We start from the raw sequence: 19639 nt of genomic DNA on the forward strand, positions 1-19639 counted from the left end.
AAAAATGAAAAATTATCATTGCTGTTGAATGTTATTCTGGGGCAACAGGCATTAACTGGACTGCCCCCAGGCAAACCAAGAGATGAGGTAGCCTTATTCATAAGCTCTTTTAAGATATTTAAGTGGTACTATTTTGCAGCCTTAAAGACTATGAACAGAGGAAGTTTAAGGTAGAATGGAATGATGGCCTCAGGTTGAGGAACAGTGTTGGGTTTCTGTAATTGTGAGTTGTTTTTGTTTTCTTTTCTGGGTACCACTTTTGACTCCACATGTCAGAAGTGTGTGTGTGTGTGTGTTTTTTCCCCACACATAACCAATTCTCCTAACACCAGCAGGGCATCCAACAGTTCAATTCTAATGGTAACTGTCCAGAGTTAGCTACAGATAAATCCCACAGGTTTAAGGGCTTAGTGCTGCAATATTCTCCCCACTTCAGATGTTAAATGCAAGTCAGGTGCCTAGGCTACTGTTGGGGAGGAAAGAGTTCTTTCTACCCTCTTAGGTTCTGTGACTGGCCTAAGGATTAAATTGAAATGAGACAGATTAACAGGAGGGGGGGGAAATGGTTTTCATCACTTATTTTTGCACCAGGAGTTTCACCAAAAAGGAGATTCAAGAAGATGGCTAGATAATCGAGGATTATATATCATCTTGACCTTCCCTGGTGGCTCAGCAGTAAAGAATCCTACTTGCAATGCAGGGGACGTGGGTTCAATCCCTGAGTCAGGAAGATCCCCTGGAGAAAGAAATGGCAACCCACTCCAGTATTCTTATCCTGGAAATCCCTTGGACAAAGGAGCCTGGTGGGCTACAGTCCACGGGGTTGCAAAAAGAATTGGATGCAATTTATTGACTAAACAACAAAATTGTTATCTTAGGCTAACTGAAAGAGGGGCATTCTGGGCTACTAGATGGTGGAGGCAAGTTATGGGAAGGTGAGAGGAGAAAATGTATGGTGAATAAGGGTTGTCTTCTTACACAGATAATAGTCAAGTGAAGAGAATAGTTTCTTCCTAGGAAGGAGATAGCTTTGCACATGGAAATTTCCTTTACAAAAGGGAAATTTTTTACTTTTATTTTTAGGCAGTTGGGGGATGTAAATAGCTTTCCCTGCATCTGCTCCTTCTCAAGTACCTTTAGCTCAAAATAATCCTCATGCCAGAGTGGCATGTTTTGGGGTGACATATCCCCATTACTCCCCACGCTTGTGCCCAGTGACTACAAATTCCGGAGTTCCCATGACCACCCTCCTCCAAAGTTCAATAATTTGCTAGAATGACTCACAGAACTCAGGAACACATTTCGCTTATATTTACCTATTTGTTATAAAAGATATAATTTAGGAACAGCCAAATGAAAAAGATAAAGGGCTAGGTATGTGGGTTGGGTGGAGAAGGGAAAGGTATACAGAACAAATATCCATGCCCTCTCAGGTGTGCTATCTTTTCAAAAGTCAGTGTGTTCACCAACCCAGTAGTTCCCTGAATCTTATTGTTCAAGAATTTTTATAATTCAGTCTATAGCCCCCTTTCCCTCCCTAGAGGTATGGGGAAGGGCCTGAAATTTTCCCCTCTCTAATGACATATTTGTCCTTTCTGGTGACCAGCCCCCATCCTGAAGCTCTTTAGGAGACTTAACCCAGAGTCACCTCATTAGCATTCTGGTTTCTAAATATATAAATTTGTAAATTGGCTACTGGGAATCTGTTCCTGGGGACCCATCCTCACCAGTTATACTAACAAAAATTTCCAGACTGATAGAGCTATAATATACAATGTAGTATTTTTCTTTTTAAATATATATACATGTTTTATATTTCACTTCCCAATGCCTAAATTGTGAACCTTTTGAAGTAGGGGTAGTTCTTAAAATATTTTCTATAACTCTCTATACTGTATACAGCACTAGACTCATAATAAGTGCTCTATAAGTCCTATTGGTTTTAGTTGAATTTCTGTTGGTTCACAGATCATCCTAGCCATAAATCCATGAACAGAAACAGGAAGAAACTAAGTGATGAAAAAGAATATCAAACTTAGGAAATCTTTTAACTTTTTAAGTCAGATGTTTGTGAAGTGGCTTCAATTTTGGTGTATAATTTGTAATAGTATTACTACATTTAAATGTGTATCTATATTTAAGTAGAAATATATATTTCAGAGCAGATTTTAAAGTTTCATTTTACTTTGAATTTACCACTTAAAGGTTTCACTCACTGTTACTTTCTTTCAGTAGCTAATCAGGATAACCATGTGGAAAAACATTTTGCTAGTATTAGAATACAATGGACATGAGTTTGAGCTATCTCGGGGAGATAGTGAAGGACAGCCTGGCATGCTGCAGTCCATGGGGTTGCAAAGAGTTAGACACAACTGAGTGACTGAGCAACAGCAAGAATACAAAATTTTGAAACATATATACTATTAAAAAAACTATTTTTTGTCTTGTTTTTCTCTTTTAAAGATATTTATGACTTGGAACCTGCGTCTGAATTGGGAGAAGATTTATTGAAGCTTTACGTGAAACACTGTTGCCCAGATATTGATATTTATGTTGATGGAAAAAGTTTTAAAGCTCACAGGTAAATAGGCTTGTGATTAATTTGGTATTCTGGTTGTGACAGTAAGTGTCAAAGGGTGGCTGTCTTTTTATAGCACAGTGGTTTTCAAGATCTGATTCACATAGGCTGCAGAGGTTACATGGAGATGCCTCAGGAGGTCTCTGACAGGAAGAGTTTGGACCATAGACAGGATTTTCTTATGTGCAGTTTCACACATGCACAGATGACCCACTGAGACATGTGCACATGCTCAGCTAGAGCAGATCTGTGCTGTGCATTGGGCATGAACCTAAGATTTCATTAGAAGAAGATATACTGTTGCCTAAAATAGATTTGAAAGCCACTGAAAATGTCATTAAATGCAGTTTTTAATTTCATAGTCATTATGGTATTGAAAATGATTATTGCTACATGAATGACATGTATTTTCTCTGAATGCATTTTGGCTCAAAGTCTTTAATTCTAAATAGATGATTCTCATGAATAGCACTGATTAGGAGGTTTAATTTTTCAGTGTACTTTTTAAAAACCATTATTCTGTAGAACTGGGTTGCTTAGGCATTCCAGGCTTTTAGAGTTTAAATTAAAGCCTGCTGCCTGTTTAGGTCAGGCTCCTTTTTTGTAAGTAACTAAAATCTGCTTAAAGAAAGAAAAGATGTTAATAAGAAATAGAGATTTTTTTTCTTGGAACTCAAGGGAAAGAGGTACAGCTGGGCCTCAAAACAGACTAGAATTGGAAAGCTGAGGAACCCAGAGTTACCGTCCCTGCCTCTTTGTGTTTCAAATAGAATGTTAAGTTATTCTGGTACTGCGGAAGAGGAAGAAACAGACTATTTTTGCAGAGGCTAGAAGCAGTCTTGTAGGTTCAAGGGTGCACAGCCCTTAATGAAGTTAGCAGTGGGTTTAGATTACAGAAATCCAAGCCAAACAGTAGCGATGTTTGTACTGTCATACTGGTTTTGCCACTTAATTGACTGAAGTACATTGCTAAACTCTTGAGACTGCCAGTTTCCATCAGACTGCCATTCAGACTTTGAACTTTCCTTTCTGAAAACACATATTTTGTAAATATATATACACATTTTACTATTTTTTATGAAATATATATACGCATTTTACTATGTTTTAGTAAAATACAGAGTGTGATAGAAATTTATTTATATATTTTCCATATTATGGATCTGTATTTTCCATATTTGGGAATATAAATATACATATTCCCAAATGGTATGTGTGCGTGCCTTTCTTTCTTCTTGGTTAGTGTAGAGGGACAACACAATTTTACTTTCAAAATTAATTTGCTTTGGGTTTATTTTATGCCAGATTTTTCTTGAAACTTATGGAACCCTAGGACTACTGTTGTCATACTGGGAAAGCAGGACTCTGACCATTTGCAGTATGTTTTCCAACAGTGTCTATATTTGGCTTCTCCCTGTGTACTGCCTGACAGTGGACTGTTTTAATAGCTGGATCTAGAAGATTAGGTTTGTATTTTAGGACAGCTCTTGTTACATTTCTGGCTTATTTTGTTCACCTAGCGATAAAAAAGATATTTATGTTAACTAGAAAGGCAATTTCCTGAGGATATGTTTCAAGAAGATCTGGCTTAAGTTCTCTTACTTGGTTGGCACCCTTATATGAGTTAAAGTAACAGATTCTAAATCCCAAGATTACATTCCTATTCCAAACTTGAATGTTTTTCTGTTTGAACCTATAATTTTATTATTCAGTTCAAAGATTATTATATCAGTAGTTCAGAAAACACAGGCATACTTCGTTTTCCTTTATTGCACTTTGCAGATAATTGCATTTTTTACGACCTGAAGATATGTGGGTGGCAGCTCTGCATCGAGCAAGGCTGTCAGCACTATGTTTCCAACGGCATTGGCTCACTTCATGACTGAGTCACCATTTTAGTAATTCTCACAGCATTTCAGACTTTCGCTTGATCCACAGCCCAGTACCTGGAGTCCTTTATTTGCTGCAAGATGATATGATGCCAGTCACTTGCTTGTGGTGGCACAACTAAGCTAAAGAAGTCATTTATAACTGGGTAATTAAGAGTGTGTGTACTGTGTTGGAACCTGTCTGCCTGGGTTTGAATTCCAGCTTTACCATCTTTAGCTGTATGAATTCGGGGAAGTTAGTTAAGCATTCTGTGTTTTAGCATCCTCAGCAAAGATGGAGATTGTAATAGTATCCATCTTAGAGAGTTATTACTGGGTTTCCCTGGTGGCTCAGTGGTAAAGAATCTGCCTGCGGTAAAGAATCTGCCTGCCAATGCAGGAGACTCAGGTTCAATCCCTGGATCAGAAAGATCCCCTAGAGAAGGAAATGGCAACCCACTCCAGTATTCTTGCTTGGGACATCCCATGGACAGAGGACCCTGGTGGGCTACAGTCCATGGGGTCACAAAAGAGTCGGACATGACTTAGCAACTAAACAACAACAACATATAGGGTTATTATGGTGATTAAATTACTAAAAGCATTTAAAGTACTTTGAACAATGCCTGGCACGTAGTAAGTACCATGTAAGTGTTTGCTGTCATCGTCCAGGTAATAGGCCTCTGATATGAGCTTTTGTGTAGATAGTAGCAACAGCTTGAGTGTCCTTTGTTTATGTGGGACATGCAGGGAAAGGTGATTTGAATCACTTGCATTTCTCCCCAATCCAAGGAGCAAAGGGATAGCAGTAGACTTCCTACGCTGTTCTGTCTCTGCGCAGGCCTTACCCTCATCACAGTGTTACTTCTCCACCCTTCCCACGTCTTAGTTCTTGCTTATCTCCAAAGGAGATAAGAAAGCTTTTTTCTCCTGCTCAAAGGAGAAAAAGAGAGCTCAGTTTATTTGCTGGCAGAGAGGTTATAGTAAAAGGACTCATTAGAGTTCATGGATCCCATTTGTTAGTTACTGCTTTTCTCAGTGTTGCTTCCTGGAGTACTACAACACATTACTCCTGTTGTGGATTTCTGTAACATCACTTTTCTGCCTGAATTGCTGTCAGTCACCAGATGAATACCATCTGTATACTCCGCATTTCTCTCTACATGTATCTCCTCCTGTCATCTTTCAGCTCAGTTCAGTTCATTCACTCAGTGGTGTCCGACTCTTTGCCACCCCATGAATTGCAGCACGCCAGGCCTCCCTGTCCATCACCAACTCCTGGAGTTTACCCAAAGTCATGTCCATTGAGTCAGTGAGGCCATTCAGCCATCTCATCCTCTGTCGTCCCCTTCTCCTCCTACCCCCAATCCCTCCCAGCATCAGGGTCTTTTCCCATGAGTCAACTCTTCGCATGAGGTGGCCAAAGTATTGGAGTTTCAGCTTCAGCATCAGTCCTTCCAATGAATACCCAGGACTGATCTTTAGGGTTTAGCCTACCTCAAAGTATCCACCTGATCTCTCATTTTATAGTGTTAATTGTTATCCTATTATTTTCTTAATGAAATTTAATCTATGCTTTTAAACTAATTTATTTGTTATACTTCAGTATTCCATAATTAAGATTCTCTCATATTACTTTATTGAAAAAGCAGGGCAGTGATTCCTAATTTTAGCTTTCTAACACTTAAGATCCTATATCCCTTCCACATACCTTTTTTATTTTTTTCTTCAGTGCCTGATATTGTACCATCAGACTTTCATTGATGGGGTTAAGATGCTGTCGAATCTCCCTTTAAAATGTAGATTCTCTAAGGCTTCTCTGCTGGGTCAGTGTTGAAGGGTCCACCTGCCAATGCAGGGGACACAGGTTCGATCCTTGGTCCAGGAAGATCCCACAGGCCATGGAGCAGCTGAGCCCATACACCGCAGTTGTTGAGCTTGTGCTCTGGAGCCTGGAGCTGCAACTACTGAGCCCGTGTGCCACAACTGCTGAAGTCCCTGTGTCCGAGAGCCCGTGCTCCACAGGAGAAGCCACCGCAGTGAGAAGCCAGCACACTGCAACTGGAGAGTAGCCTGCTCACCACAACTAGAAAAAAGCCTGCGCAGCAACTAAGACCTAAGGACAGCCAAAAATAAATAAAATTATTATTTTTATTTTTAATGCAGATTGTCTGAAACTACAATTTAGTAAGTCAGCACTGAGTTAGGAGATCAGCGTCCTTCAGTCAGTTCAGGACACTAGAGTTGCTCAGTTGTGTTCGACTTTTTGCAACCCCATGGACTGTAGCATGCCAGGCTTCTCTGTCCATCATAACTCCCAGAGTTTGCTCAAGTTCATGTCCATTGAGTCAGTGGTACCATCCAACCATCTCAATCACTGTCATCTCCTCCTCCTGCCTTCAATCTTTCCCAGCATCAGGGTCTTTTCCAGTGAGTCAGTTCTTCGTATCAGGTGGCTAAAGTATTGGAGTTTCAGCTTCAACATCAGTCCTTCCAATGAATATTCAAGACTGATTTCCTTTAGGATTGATTGGTCTGATCTCCTTGCAGTCCAAGGGACTCTCAAGAGTCTTCTCCAACACCACAGTTCAAAAGCATCAATTCTTCAGCACTCAGTTTTCTTCACAGTCCAACTCTCACATTCATACGTAGCTTTGACTAGACGGACCTTTGTTGGCAAAGCAGTGTCTCTGCTTTTTAGTAAGATTGGTCATAGCTTTTCTTCCAAGGAGCAAGCGTCTTTTTATTTCATGGCTGCAGTCACTATCTGCAGTGATTTTGGAGCCCAAGAAAATAAAGTCTGTCACTGTTTCCATTGTTTCTCCATCTATTTGCCATGAAATGATGAGACCGGATGCCATGATCTTAGGTTTTTGAATGTTGAGTTTTAAGCCAACTTTTTCTCTCTCCTCTTTCACTTTCATCAAAAGGCTCTTTAGTTCCTCTTCACTTTCTGCCATAAGGGTGGTGTCATCTGCATATCTGAAGTTATTGATATTTCTCCCAGCAATCTTGATTCTAGCTTGTGCTTCATCCAGCCTGGCATTTCGCGTGATGTACTCTGCACGTAAGTTAAATAAGCTGGGTGACAATATACAGCCTTGACGTACTCCTTTCCTGATTTGGAACCAGTCTGTTGTTTCATGTCCAGTTCTAACTGTTGCTTCTTGACCTGCATACAGATTTCTCAGGAGGCAGGTCAGGTGGTCTGGTATTTCCATCTCTTGAAGAATTTTCCACAGTTTGTCGTGATCCACACAGTCAAAGGCTTTGGTGTAATCAATAAAGCAGAAGTAGATGTTTTTCTGGAACTCTTGTTTTTTCGATGATCCAGCAGATGTTGGCAATTTGATCTCTGGGTCCTCTGCCTTTTCTAAATCCATCTTGAACATCTGGAAGTTCACAATTCACATACTGTTGAAACCTGGCTTGGAGAATTTTGAGCATTACTTTGCTGGTGTATGAGATGAGTGCAATCATGTGGTAGTTTGAACATTCTTTGTCATTGCCCTTCTTTGGGATTGGAATGAAAACTGACCTTTTCCAGTCCTGTGGCTACTGCTGAGTTTTCCTGATTTGCTGACATATTGAGTGCAACAATTTAACAGCATCATCTTTTAGGATCCTTAGTCTATGCAATATTAACTATTATAGACCTGTGTGTGCATGCTAAGTTGCTTCAATCCTGTCTGACTCTTTGCGACCCTGTGGGCTGTTACCCACTGACTCCTCTGTCCAACAGATTCTCCAGGCAAGAATATTGGAGTGGGTTCCCATTGCCTCTTCCAGGGGATCTTCCTAACGCAGGGATTGAACCCTCATCTCTTTATGTTTTCTGCATTGGCAGGTGGGTTCTTTATTACTAGCACCACTTGGAAGCCTAGTCTGACTAATTAGCTATATAATCCTGAGTTGTTGTTTAGTCACTAAGTTGTGTCTGACTCTTTTGCAACCCCATGGATTATAGCCCACCAGGGTCCTCTGTCCTTGGAATTTCGCAGGCAAAAATGCTGGAGTGGTTTGCCTTTTCCTTCCCCAAGGGATCTTCCTGACCCAGGGATCAAACATGAGTCCCCTGCACTGGCAGGTGGATTCTTTACCACTAAGCCACAAGGAAGGCCATATTCTTGAGCTGAAAACTTTAAAGAAGTTAATCTTTCTGAGTTTTGATTCTGGTTGCACCATTTAGTAATTGTTGAGAAGTTACTTAATCTCTCCAAGTCTCAAATTTTTCATCTATAAAAGAAATAATGATAGTAATTATAGCATAGGATGGCTGTGAGGATTGAATCAGGTAATGTGCATAAAGTACTTAGCATGGTACTACGGCACATGGAAGCATTCAGTAAACATTAGTTGCTAAAAGTATGTATTAGCTGTCTGGGAGGCAGGTATTTTGTTGTCTGTTCTACCTTATCTTACAGTGGAGCTTGGCAAACTGTGGCCCAACCTAAAGAATAATATGCAACAGGGACCTGAAAAACCTAATATACTTATATTCTTATTTACTATCTGGCCCTTTGCAGAAAAAGTTTGCTGTTTCCTCGCTTACTGGGATTGCCAGGGAGCGTTAATGAAATAATTATAATAAAATTCCAAATTATCATGCAGTAAAGTGGGTTATAAATCTCTCAGTATTAATTACTTTATTAATGATAAATGGTCAACCCTATCCTCTTAAAAGGTTTAAAATAATAAATTAGATGTGGGAACAATAGATAGAAAAGAGGTGAGATTCTTTAGTACCATGGGCCTTTGAGAGAGGCTGCAGTGGGGAACCAAAGCCAAAGAGAATGGATGCCTAAAAGAAAAGAAGTCACCTAGAGTAGAAGCTTCTTAACTGAACATGACTAAACCTGCTCTTCACATGGTCTCTGCAGAACATGCTGACATGGTAGGCAGAACTCTCAAGACTAGGATGCCATTCTCCAGTATATCTGTAACATTTCCATTCCTATCATTGAGTTTGTGTCTCTTGAGTCACTTGGGTTTATTCCCATACCTGTTTGATGTCATTTGAATTTCTTATTTTGATAGCATGACTTAACGATGTATCATATAAACCAATGATACGTGAAATATAAAAGAATTGTTGTTCCAGTGAAAACTAAAGTAAATGTTTTAGAAAGCTTAATAAGGGAGAGGCATTTAAAAAATTGTTATCAAATTCAGTTTAGATGAAACAATACAAAAACTTGAGGGGAAATTATGAAAATCTTAAATGACTCTATACTTCAGATTGCTTCATAAAAGTTTTAAATTTCTTTCTTCATTTCAGAGAAGTTTGAATTAGAAATTATAGACAAGGTGTATAGGTGTAGTTTTTGCAAGACATAAGAGGCTCCAATCAGCGAATTCACATTAAAAAAAAAAAAAGATTGGCTTTATGGTCAAAGATTTGTGAATAAATGCATACTTATTTTCTAAGTTAGAATAAAATGATTATGATATAGACAAATCATTTTTAAAATTCTCTCCTAATTTTTTGATTAATCAGACAATTATCAGTCTTCATTGTACTAGATACGAAGGCATCCACTCTATTTTTACAACTCACTTTTAAAACTTAGGTAATCCTATGAAAGCTGTAGTCAGTGTATGTTAAGATGAATGTCTCAAGAGAAAGCTGACTTACCATTTTTAAAGTTTACATTCTCTAAAATATTTGCAGAGTGTTATGGGTGATAGTGACTGGAGAAGGTGATGGCACCCCACTCCAGTACTCTTGCCTGGAAAATCCCATGGACGGAGGAGCCTGGTAGGCTGCAGTCCATGGGAACACGAAGAGTCAGACACGACTGAGCGACTTCACGTTCCACTTTCATGCATTGGAGAAGGAAATGGCACCCCACTCCAGTGTTCTTGCCTGGAGAATCCCAGGGACAGGGGAGCCTGGTGGGCTGCCGTCTATGGGGTCGCACAGAGTCGGACATGACTGAAGCGACTTAGCAGCATGGGTAATGGTGACAGCTCCAGAAAGTTTGGATTCACTGATGTGGGTTTAACCCGTATTCAGTTATGTGGAACTGATAGAAAAAAAAAAAAAAATATATATATATATATATATATATACTTAAAGGAGTACTTAAAAAATAGTCCTAGTGAAAAATTCTGTATTTAGAGTTTCTCTGAGTAATCCAGGCCATTATTATGCCTGGAGTAGTGAATCTGGTTGAGCTAACATCAAGAAGTATTGAATAGCAATGTACTATAAAGCAAGAGGAAGGGGGAAATTAGGGCACCTCTACAGAGAGAGCCAGAAGCAGCCTTGTCAGTTGAGATTACATTTAGTCAAAAGGAGAGAATAGTTTTTGGTGTGTTGGAAAATAAAAAATCTGCTAAAATTTTTAACACATGTATCTACAACATATTTTTTTTAAAAACTGAGGCTTGAATCCAATTAAATAGGAATGTTTTCATAAGTTTCTATCTTAAGAACAGTGTAATTGTTTAAGCCTCAGTCGTTCTTCGTCTTACTTAAATGGAAATGGCTAGCATGCAGCATTTAGTTCAAGTCTTCCATTTAACTGATTTTTTTGTGTACTTGTCCTATTAATTACTGAGAAGAATGTTGATGTCTCCATCTCACCCTCTGTTGCCCCCTTCTCCTCCTGCCTTTAATCTTTATACTCTGTGACAACCTAGAGGAGTGGGAAGGGGAGGGAGGTGGGAGGGAGGCTGAAGAGGGAGAGGGCATATGTATACCTAGTATCGATTCATGTTGATACATGGCAAAAACCATCTTGATATTGAACTCTGTATGGAACAACTAATTGGTTCAAGATTGAGAAAGTAATAGACAGGGCTGTCTGCTGTCACCCTGTTTAATCTATATGCTGAGCACATCATGAGAAATACCGGGCTGGATGAATTACAAGCTGGAATCAAGATGGGTGGGAGAAACATTAACAACCTCAGATATGTGGATGATACCACTCTAATGGCAGAAAGCAAAGACGAACTAAAGAGCCTCTTGAGGGTGAAGGAGAAGAGTGAAAGAGCCATCTTAAAACTAAATATTAAAAAAAACTAAGATCATGGCATCTGGCCTCATTACTTCATGGCAAATAGAGGGGGAGAAGGTAGAAATAGTAACAGATTTCCTCTTCTTGGGCTCTAAAATTACTGCAGATGGTGACTGCAGCCATGAAATCAAAAGACATTTGCTCCTTGGCAGGAAAGCTATGACAAACGTAGACAGTGTGTTGTAAAGCAGAGACATTACTCTGCCAACAAAAGTCCGTATAGTCAAGTCTATGGTCTTCCCAGTGGTCATGTACGGTTGTGAGAGCTGGACTGTAAAGAAGCTGGAGCACTGAAGAATTGATGCCTTCAAAAACTGTGGTGCTAGAGAAGACTCCTGAAAGTCCCTTAGACAGCAAGGAAATCAAACCAGTCAATCTTAACAGAGATCAACCCTGAATACTCCTTGGAAGGACTGATGCTGAAGCTGAAGCTCCAGTTTTTTGGTTGTCTGATGCGAATAGCTGACTCACTGGAAAAGTCCTGTTGCTGGGAAGGATTGAGGGCAGAAGGAGAAGAGAACATCTAAGGATGAGATGGCTGAATGGCATCACCCATGCAGTGGACACAAACTTGGGCAAACTTTGGGAGATGGTGAGGGACAGAGAGGACTGGCATGCTGCAGTCCATGGGATCCCAAAGAATCAGACACAACTGAGTGACTAAATAACATCACAATATTGTAAGGTAATTATCCTCTATTAAAAAAATGAACTCAAAAAAGAATTCATATACAATCAAATGCACACAACTGAGTCTAATCTGATGAGTTTTGACAAATATATAAACCGGTGTAACTCCCACCACAGTCAAGATATAGAGAATTTTTATTACCTCAAAAACTCTGCCATGTCCATTTGCCATTAGTACCATCCTTCTCTCTGTTATTGTTATTTAGTTGCTAAGTTGTGTCTGACTCATTTGGGACCTCATTGCCCACCAGACTCCTCTGTCCATGGGATTCTCCAGGCAAGAATACTAGAGTGGGCTTCCATTTCCTTCTCCAGGGGATCTTCCCGACCCAGGGATTGAACCCATGTCTCCTGCATTGGCAGGCGGATTCTTTACCAATCAGCCAGCAGGGAAGCCCTCCCTCTCTCTGTCCTCAGGCAAAAACTGAGTTTCATATGCTTATTTTCCTTCTGTATTTCTTTGGTGAGTTTTCTCTTCATATCGTCTGCCCATTTTTAATTGACCTTTTATTTTCTGATTGTTGTGTTTTCTAAATTACCAGTTTATTTTACCTGTCCTAGAATTTCATATAAATGATCTCAGACATATTATTGAACTTCTTTTGCTCAGGAAAATCTTTTGGAACCTCATCCTTGGATATTATGTATATCATATTTCATTCAGTTTTTATTGCTGAGTAATACTACATTGTGAGCTTCCCTGGTGGCTAGTAGTACAGAATCCACCTGCAAATGCAGGAGACATGAGACACAGATTCAATCGCTGGATCAGAAGATCCCCTGGAGTAGGAAATGGCAACCTGCTCTATTCTCACCTGGAAAATTCCATGGACAGAGGAACCTGGTGGGCTACAGTCCCTAGGGTCACAAAGAGTCAGACACGACTGAGCAGCTGACACACACACTGTATTTAGGCTAGGTGTAGATCACTTTAATCCAGCCAAGGATTGAGCTCATTCAAAGCTGGACTTCAGTTCTAAAAAAGGCTTGTCTATTTCCTATTCGTTCTTCTTTCAAAGGTGTAGTCCTTCAGAGTCCAACTTAAGTTCTGGGACATCCACCAAAGTCTCTCCTCTTTTTTGTTGCTGTTTTTCAGTCACTAGGTCCTGTCTGACTCTTTGTGAACCCATGGACTGCAGCATGCCAGTCTCCTCTGTCCTCTACCATCTCCCAGAGTTTGCTCAGACTCATGTCCATTGTGCTGGTGATGCCATCAAATCATCTTATCCTCTGTTGCCCCCTTCTTCTCCTGCTCTCGGTCTTTCCCAGCTTCAGAGTCTGCCTGTGAGTCAGCTCTTCACCTCAGGCGACCGGAGTATTAGAGCTTCAGCTTTAGCATCAGTCCTTCCAATGAATAGTCAGGATTGATTTCCTTTAGGAGTGACTGGTTTGATCTTCTTGCAGTCCAAGGGACTCTCAAGTGTCTTCTCCAGTACCACAGTTTGAAAGCATCGATTCTTCAGCACTCGGCCTTCTTTATGGTCCAGCTCTCACATCTGTACATGACTACTGGGAAAATCATAGCTTTGACTGTATGAACCTTTGTCATCAAAGTGATGTCTCTCCTCTTTGCTGAATCCCAAATTCCAATTTGTGTGCCTCCAAGCCTGTATCTCAACCTTACTTTTGCTTTCAGGTGTGTGTGTGTGTGTGTGTGTGTGTATTTTGTGTGTGTGTATTTTGTGTGTGTGTGTATTGTGTGTGTGTGTATTGTGTGTGTGTGTGTGTGTATTGTGTGTGTGTATGTATTTTTTTTCCCCCTTATCTTCCAAGCTATTCAGCAGGAGGATTAGTCTGAGACAACCTAGTAAGCCATTGCCAGAAATGTCTTTTTATTCTTCTTCTCCCCTTCCCCTCTTCCATCCCAGCCCCTGCTAGAATATTCACATTTTTGCTGTATCTAATTTACTGTTATAGTCCCTAGACTAGTGCCTAGCACAGACTAGAAGTCAGTAGGTATTTGTTGAGTTAAATAATGGATGAATTAACATTCTATCTGAGGAGATAGAATGGACATTCAAAACAAAATATTTTTCCTATAATTTTTCAAATTTAAGAGAAAGGTATCCAGGAGCATATTTATGCTGAGTTTTGAACTGGTACTCAGGACTTTTAGAGTTCTAGTCTCTTATTGATATTTCCGCAAGGTCTTAACATCATTTGGTCTTTATTTCTCCATTTGTAAATGACCTGTTATTCTCTCACTCATGAAAATTGTTATTAAAATTTAAGAGTTTTCAAGAGAAAAAATTAAATGGGATTTCCCTGGTGGCCTAGTTGTTAGGATTCTGGGCTTTCACTGCTATGGCCCAGTTTCAGTCCCTGGTCAGGGAACTGAGCTTCTGCCAGCCACATGGTGCAGCCAAAAAGAAAGAGAGAGAAAAAATTAAAAAGATGAAAAAAAAACCCACTGGAATTAATGTTCAAATGAAGCAATTAAAATCTTTGGTATAAATTTAGGCTTATAATTTCTATTATTAAAATCTACCGGTGAATACAAATGACAGGTAAATTGTTATCAAAAATTTCATAAAAAATTCTATTTTGCAATTGTGCACAAATGTTTGTCTGTGTTTTCTCCCCCTCTTCCTTTAGAGCCATTTTAAGTGCCAGATCTAGTTATTTTGCTGCAATGCTGAGTGGCTGTTGGGCTGAAAGCTCCCAGGAGTACATTACTCTTCAAAGGTAAGCATAATTTTTACAAGGAAGCTTGACTGCCAATGATTGCAAATAATACTTCATACAGAGCGCTTTTTATGAATCTGATTTCCCTATCTGTTCAGTGAAATGTTTCTCATGTGATGGAATTCAGCAAGTGCACATTCTGAAAATGAGAGGAAGTTGGGAGCATTTAGTGATAGAGATAATGTGTTACTCTTCTCAGACATCCATAACAGAATACCACAAACTGGTTGCTTTAAGCAACAGAAATTTGTTTTCTCACAGTTCTATAAGGGACCAACCAGCAAGGTTGGTGCCTGTTGAGACCTCTTATCTTAGGTCCTTTGAATGTGGATAGGCACTTTCTGCTGTATGCTCCAGTGACCCTTTTTTAGTGCATGGGGCTGGGGGGCCAGAGAGGGGAAAGGAAGGTGGAGGGACAGAACTCACTGTCTGGTGTTTCTTATAAGGACACGAATCCTATCAGATCAGCTAGGGCCCTACCCTTATTATCGCATTTAACCTTAATTATTTCCTTAGAGAGCTTCCCTGGTGGCTCAGATGGTAAAGAGTCTGCCTGCAATGCAGGAGACTGGGTTCAATCCCTAGGTCTGGAAGATCCCCTGGAGAAGGGAATGGCTACCCACCCCAGTATTCTTGCCTGTGAAATCCCATGGACAGAGGAGCCTGGTGGGCTATGGTCCTTGGTATTGTGAAGAATTGGACACAACTGAGCGACTAACACACACACGCGCATTTCCTTAGAAGCCCTATTTCCATATAGGTAAATGGGGGTTAGGGCTCCAATATGTGAATTTAGGTGTATGGGGGAACACAGATTTTCAGTCTGTAATAGGTAGTTTCTTTGTGAAAGAATAATTTGGATAGGTGTGGATTTCAGTGACCTATGATAGTGCATTGGTGAATCTACACAATTGGGGCAATATATATCAACTGCTGAGACAGTTATTAAGAGATGAACTACTTCCTTACATGGTGAAATGGAGTATTTTTTGCTCACAGATGATCTCTGTGAGAATCTAGAGTGTACAGTAGTGGGGCGGGCTTTCTCAGTAGGAAAACTGCCTGGGAGTTCTGAGGGAGAATTCCCAGCTTTCATCATTCTCACTGTGGATGCTTCCTCAACTGGGTCAGTCTTGGCTAGAAGCTTGGATGTAGAATGGTGGTAGTGATGATTCCATAATAGTGGATGTGTGAAAAATATTGATAAACTCTCACTGTTTTTCACAATAGTCTATGATCTTGAGCCTTGTTGGTTACAGCTGTCTGGTTTCCTTACCAACTAAAATCAATCCCCAAATGCCTCTCATTTGTAATTTCTCACTCTATTGAAAAATGGAAAATTAAAACATTATTTTTAATAATATTTATATGTTTTTATCTCTTTTCATGTTTCATTTATTTAATAGAAATGAGACATATGCAGAAGAACCTAAACCTCTTTACTTTCATACCAGGATTTCTAGAGTTACGTTTTAGTTATATCACCTACTGTTTTGATCTGGCAACCGCCAGGTAGTTCTTGATTATGGAAGACTTTATATGCCAAGCAAATAGTTTATTAGCCTATGAGTAAAAAGAATGTGTAGTTGAGTCAGTCAGTGAAATTTTTATCATCACTGTTGAAAAACAGCCTGAAAAATATGTTTCCTGCCAATAAGATCTCTTCCTTTATGGTAAATTTAAAATATCTGCTGAAGCCAGGACATGGAAACAACCTAGATGTCCATCAGCAGATGAATGGATAAGAAAGCTGTGGTACGTATACACAATGGAGTATTACTCAGCCCTTAAAAAGAATTCATTTGAATCAGTTCTGATGAGATGGATGAAACTGGAGCCAATTATACAGAGTGAAGTAAGCCAGAAAGAAAAACACCAATACCGTATACTAACACATATATGGAATTTAGGAAGATGGCAATGACGACCCTGTATGCAAGACAGGAAAAAAGACACAGATGTGTATAACGGACTTTTGGACTCAGAGGGAGAGGGAGAGGGTGGGATGATTTGGGAGAATGGCATTCTAACATGTATACTATCATGTAAGAATTGAATCGCTAGTCTATGTCTGACGCAGGGTGCAGCATGCTTGGGGCTGGTGCATGGGGATAACCCAGAGAGATGTTGTGGGGAGGGAGGTGGGAGAGGGGGGTTCATGTTTGGGAACGCATGTAAGAATTAAAGATTTTAAAATTTAAAAAATAAAAAACTAAAAAACAAACAAAAAAAAATATCTGCTAAATATTGGAAGAGACATAATGCTTGCAGAGGCCAGAATTTCTGTAAGTGTGTCAATTCTAGGGATAATCATCATTCTAGTGTAATTTTGGAAAAGTGTCCAGGGATTGTGTTTCAGATGTTTTAGATATCTTTTATAAAAACTATCTACTCTTATTAGAGGTGAAGTCACTAACAATTTAAATGGAGAGGTAACCATGTGATTCTGTGTAGTGAGATAAACGTCAAAAGAAGTGTATGATTATTGGACCTTATTTGACAGCAGGGGAAAGTAATTTACAGAAAACACTTGTCTAATTTCCTAGAAGAAGTCTTAGTTGCTTATAGGTTTAGTGACAGTGTTTTTACCATCTGATACCAATTGCATACACCTTTGTTCCTCTTTCCAAATAGATTCTGTCCTTAGCAGTGATAATACCTTACAATAACATCATATATTTTCCCTGTTACTTCCACAGTTACTATGTTCTATAATTTTTAGATTCAGTCGTTGAGAGAGCTGGTGTATTCACAGATTACAGATGAGAAGAACAAGATCAGATAAAGTAAATCTCTTCCAGGGGTTCCCTGGCAAATAAGTGCTATGCTAAATATAAGTTACATGTCCTGTAGTCACTGAAGAAATTATAAGTTTCCATTGGTATGTGTTCTTGAACTAATTCAGACTGCTCTTTTCCACTGTTTAAATCAGTGATTTTTCCATAGGAACTGAAAGTTCCTGGTAGTTCCTTAGGGAATACAAGGCATGGGGTTGGGGTATGGGCACATCTTCTACCAGAGCTGCTCTACTATTATCTGTTCTTTATCACTCAAAGCAACCTCTGTATTTAGCTATGGGAATAAAGGCAATCTTTAATCAATACTCCTCAGTGATCAGATGAAACTTTCAAAACACAAGCTTTTAAAGGTGGAGTCTGTTTATTACAGGTTAATAGATAAAGAAGTAGTAGCCTAACTGTTGGTCTGTTTCACTACCTGTAATTTTCCACTTTCTATTATGATGGAGGTAATGGATAAATATCTCCTCTTATAATATGGCTCAACTGCCGCTGACCAACTTTAGTGGTTTGTTCAAGGGAAAACCAAATAGAAGTAGCCAAATTTGTTTCAAACTGTCATTACAAATAAGTAGACTGTACGTTGTAGCAGTGCCAGTGATCATCAGGCTCTCTCCTGTTACAGTATGTTCCCTTTACTTCTGTTGTAAGCTAGGGTCTACTCCTTACTGGCTCATCTTACACAGAGCTGCTGTTTTGTCATTGGAGGCTTATTCCTAATTAGCTCATTTATTTCTAATGCCATTGTTGTTGTTTAGTTTCTAACCTGTGTCCAACTTTTTGCAGCCCCATGGACTGTAGCCTACCAGGCTTCTCTGTCAGTGGGATTTCCCAGGCAAGAATCCTGGAGTGGGTTGCTATTTCCTTCTCCAGTGGATCTTCCCAACCCATGAATTGAACCCATGTTTCCTGCATTGCAGGCAGATTATTTACCACTGAGCCAACAGGGAGGCCCACTTCCAATACCAGCACATCAGAAATGAAGATACATTTCTTTTTGACTCTTTCATCTTGCTTGATATAACAAGGCTTTCTAATGCCTAAACAAAAGGAGGATTTCCTAACAGATTCTGGGTTTTATCTACATCTTTTATTATTATTATCATCACACAATATGTTTTGCTTTCCCCTCTTGTCCTTGTTGTTCAGTCACTCAGTCATGTCTGACTGTTTGTGACCCCATGGACTGCAGCATGACAGACTTCCCTGTCCTTTGCCCTCTCCCGGAGTTTGCTCAAACTCATGTCCGTTGAGTCGGTGATGCCATCCAACCATCTCATCCTCTGTCATCCCCTTCTACCTTCAGTCTGTCCCAGCATAAGCCTTTTCTCCAGTGAGTCAGCTCTTAAATAAATAAAAATAAAGCAGCATTTTTTATTTCAGGCAGCCAAAGTATTGGAGCTTCAGCTTCAGCATCAGTCCTTCCAGTGAACATTCAGGCTTGATTTTCTTTAGGACTGACTGGTTTGATCTCCTGGCTGTCCAAGGGACTGTCAAGAATCTTCTCCAACACCACAGTTCAAAAGCATCAATTCTTTGGCTATCAGCCTTTTTTATTGTCCAGCTCTCAACATCTGAGAACTTTGACTCTACGAACCTTTGTTAGCAAAGTAATGTCTCTGCTTTTTAATATGCTATCGAGGTTGGTCATAACTTTCTTTCAAGAAGCAAGCATCTTTTAATTTCATGGCTGCAGTCACCATCTGCAGTGATTTTGGAGCCCAAGAAAATAAAGTCTGTCCCTATTTCCATTTTTTTCCCATATATTTGCCATGGAGTGATGGGACCACATGCCATGATCTTAGTTTTTTGAATGTTGAGTTTTACACCAGCTTTTTCACTCTCCTCTTTCACCTTCATCAAAAGGCTCTTTAGTTCCTCTTCAACTCTCTGCCGAAAAGGTAGTTCCATCTGCATATCTGAGGTTATTGATATTTCTCCCGGAAAACTTGATTCCAGCTGTGCTTCACCCAGCCCAACATTTTACATGATGTA

General features: G+C 39.7%; 1 protein-coding gene across 4 annotated transcripts in view; it reads left to right on the forward strand.

Moving 5' to 3' along the window:
- BTBD8 (BTB domain containing 8) overlaps window positions 1-19639 on the forward strand; it is a 94493-nt gene that overhangs the window by 28100 nt on the left and 46754 nt on the right. For all 4 annotated transcript variants that reach the window (XM_069597780.1, XM_069597789.1, XM_069597798.1 and 1 more), the window contains 2 exons: window positions 2464-2581; window positions 14757-14846. In XM_069597780.1, the coding sequence (XP_069453881.1) occupies window positions 2464-2581; window positions 14757-14846 (208 nt within the window). The remainder of the gene's footprint in view (window positions 1-2463; window positions 2582-14756; window positions 14847-19639) is intronic.

Source organism: Ovis canadensis, chromosome 1, assembly GCF_042477335.2.
Source record: "Ovis canadensis isolate MfBH-ARS-UI-01 breed Bighorn chromosome 1, ARS-UI_OviCan_v2, whole genome shotgun sequence".
Classification (NCBI taxonomy): domain Eukaryota; kingdom Metazoa; phylum Chordata; class Mammalia; order Artiodactyla; family Bovidae; genus Ovis; species Ovis canadensis.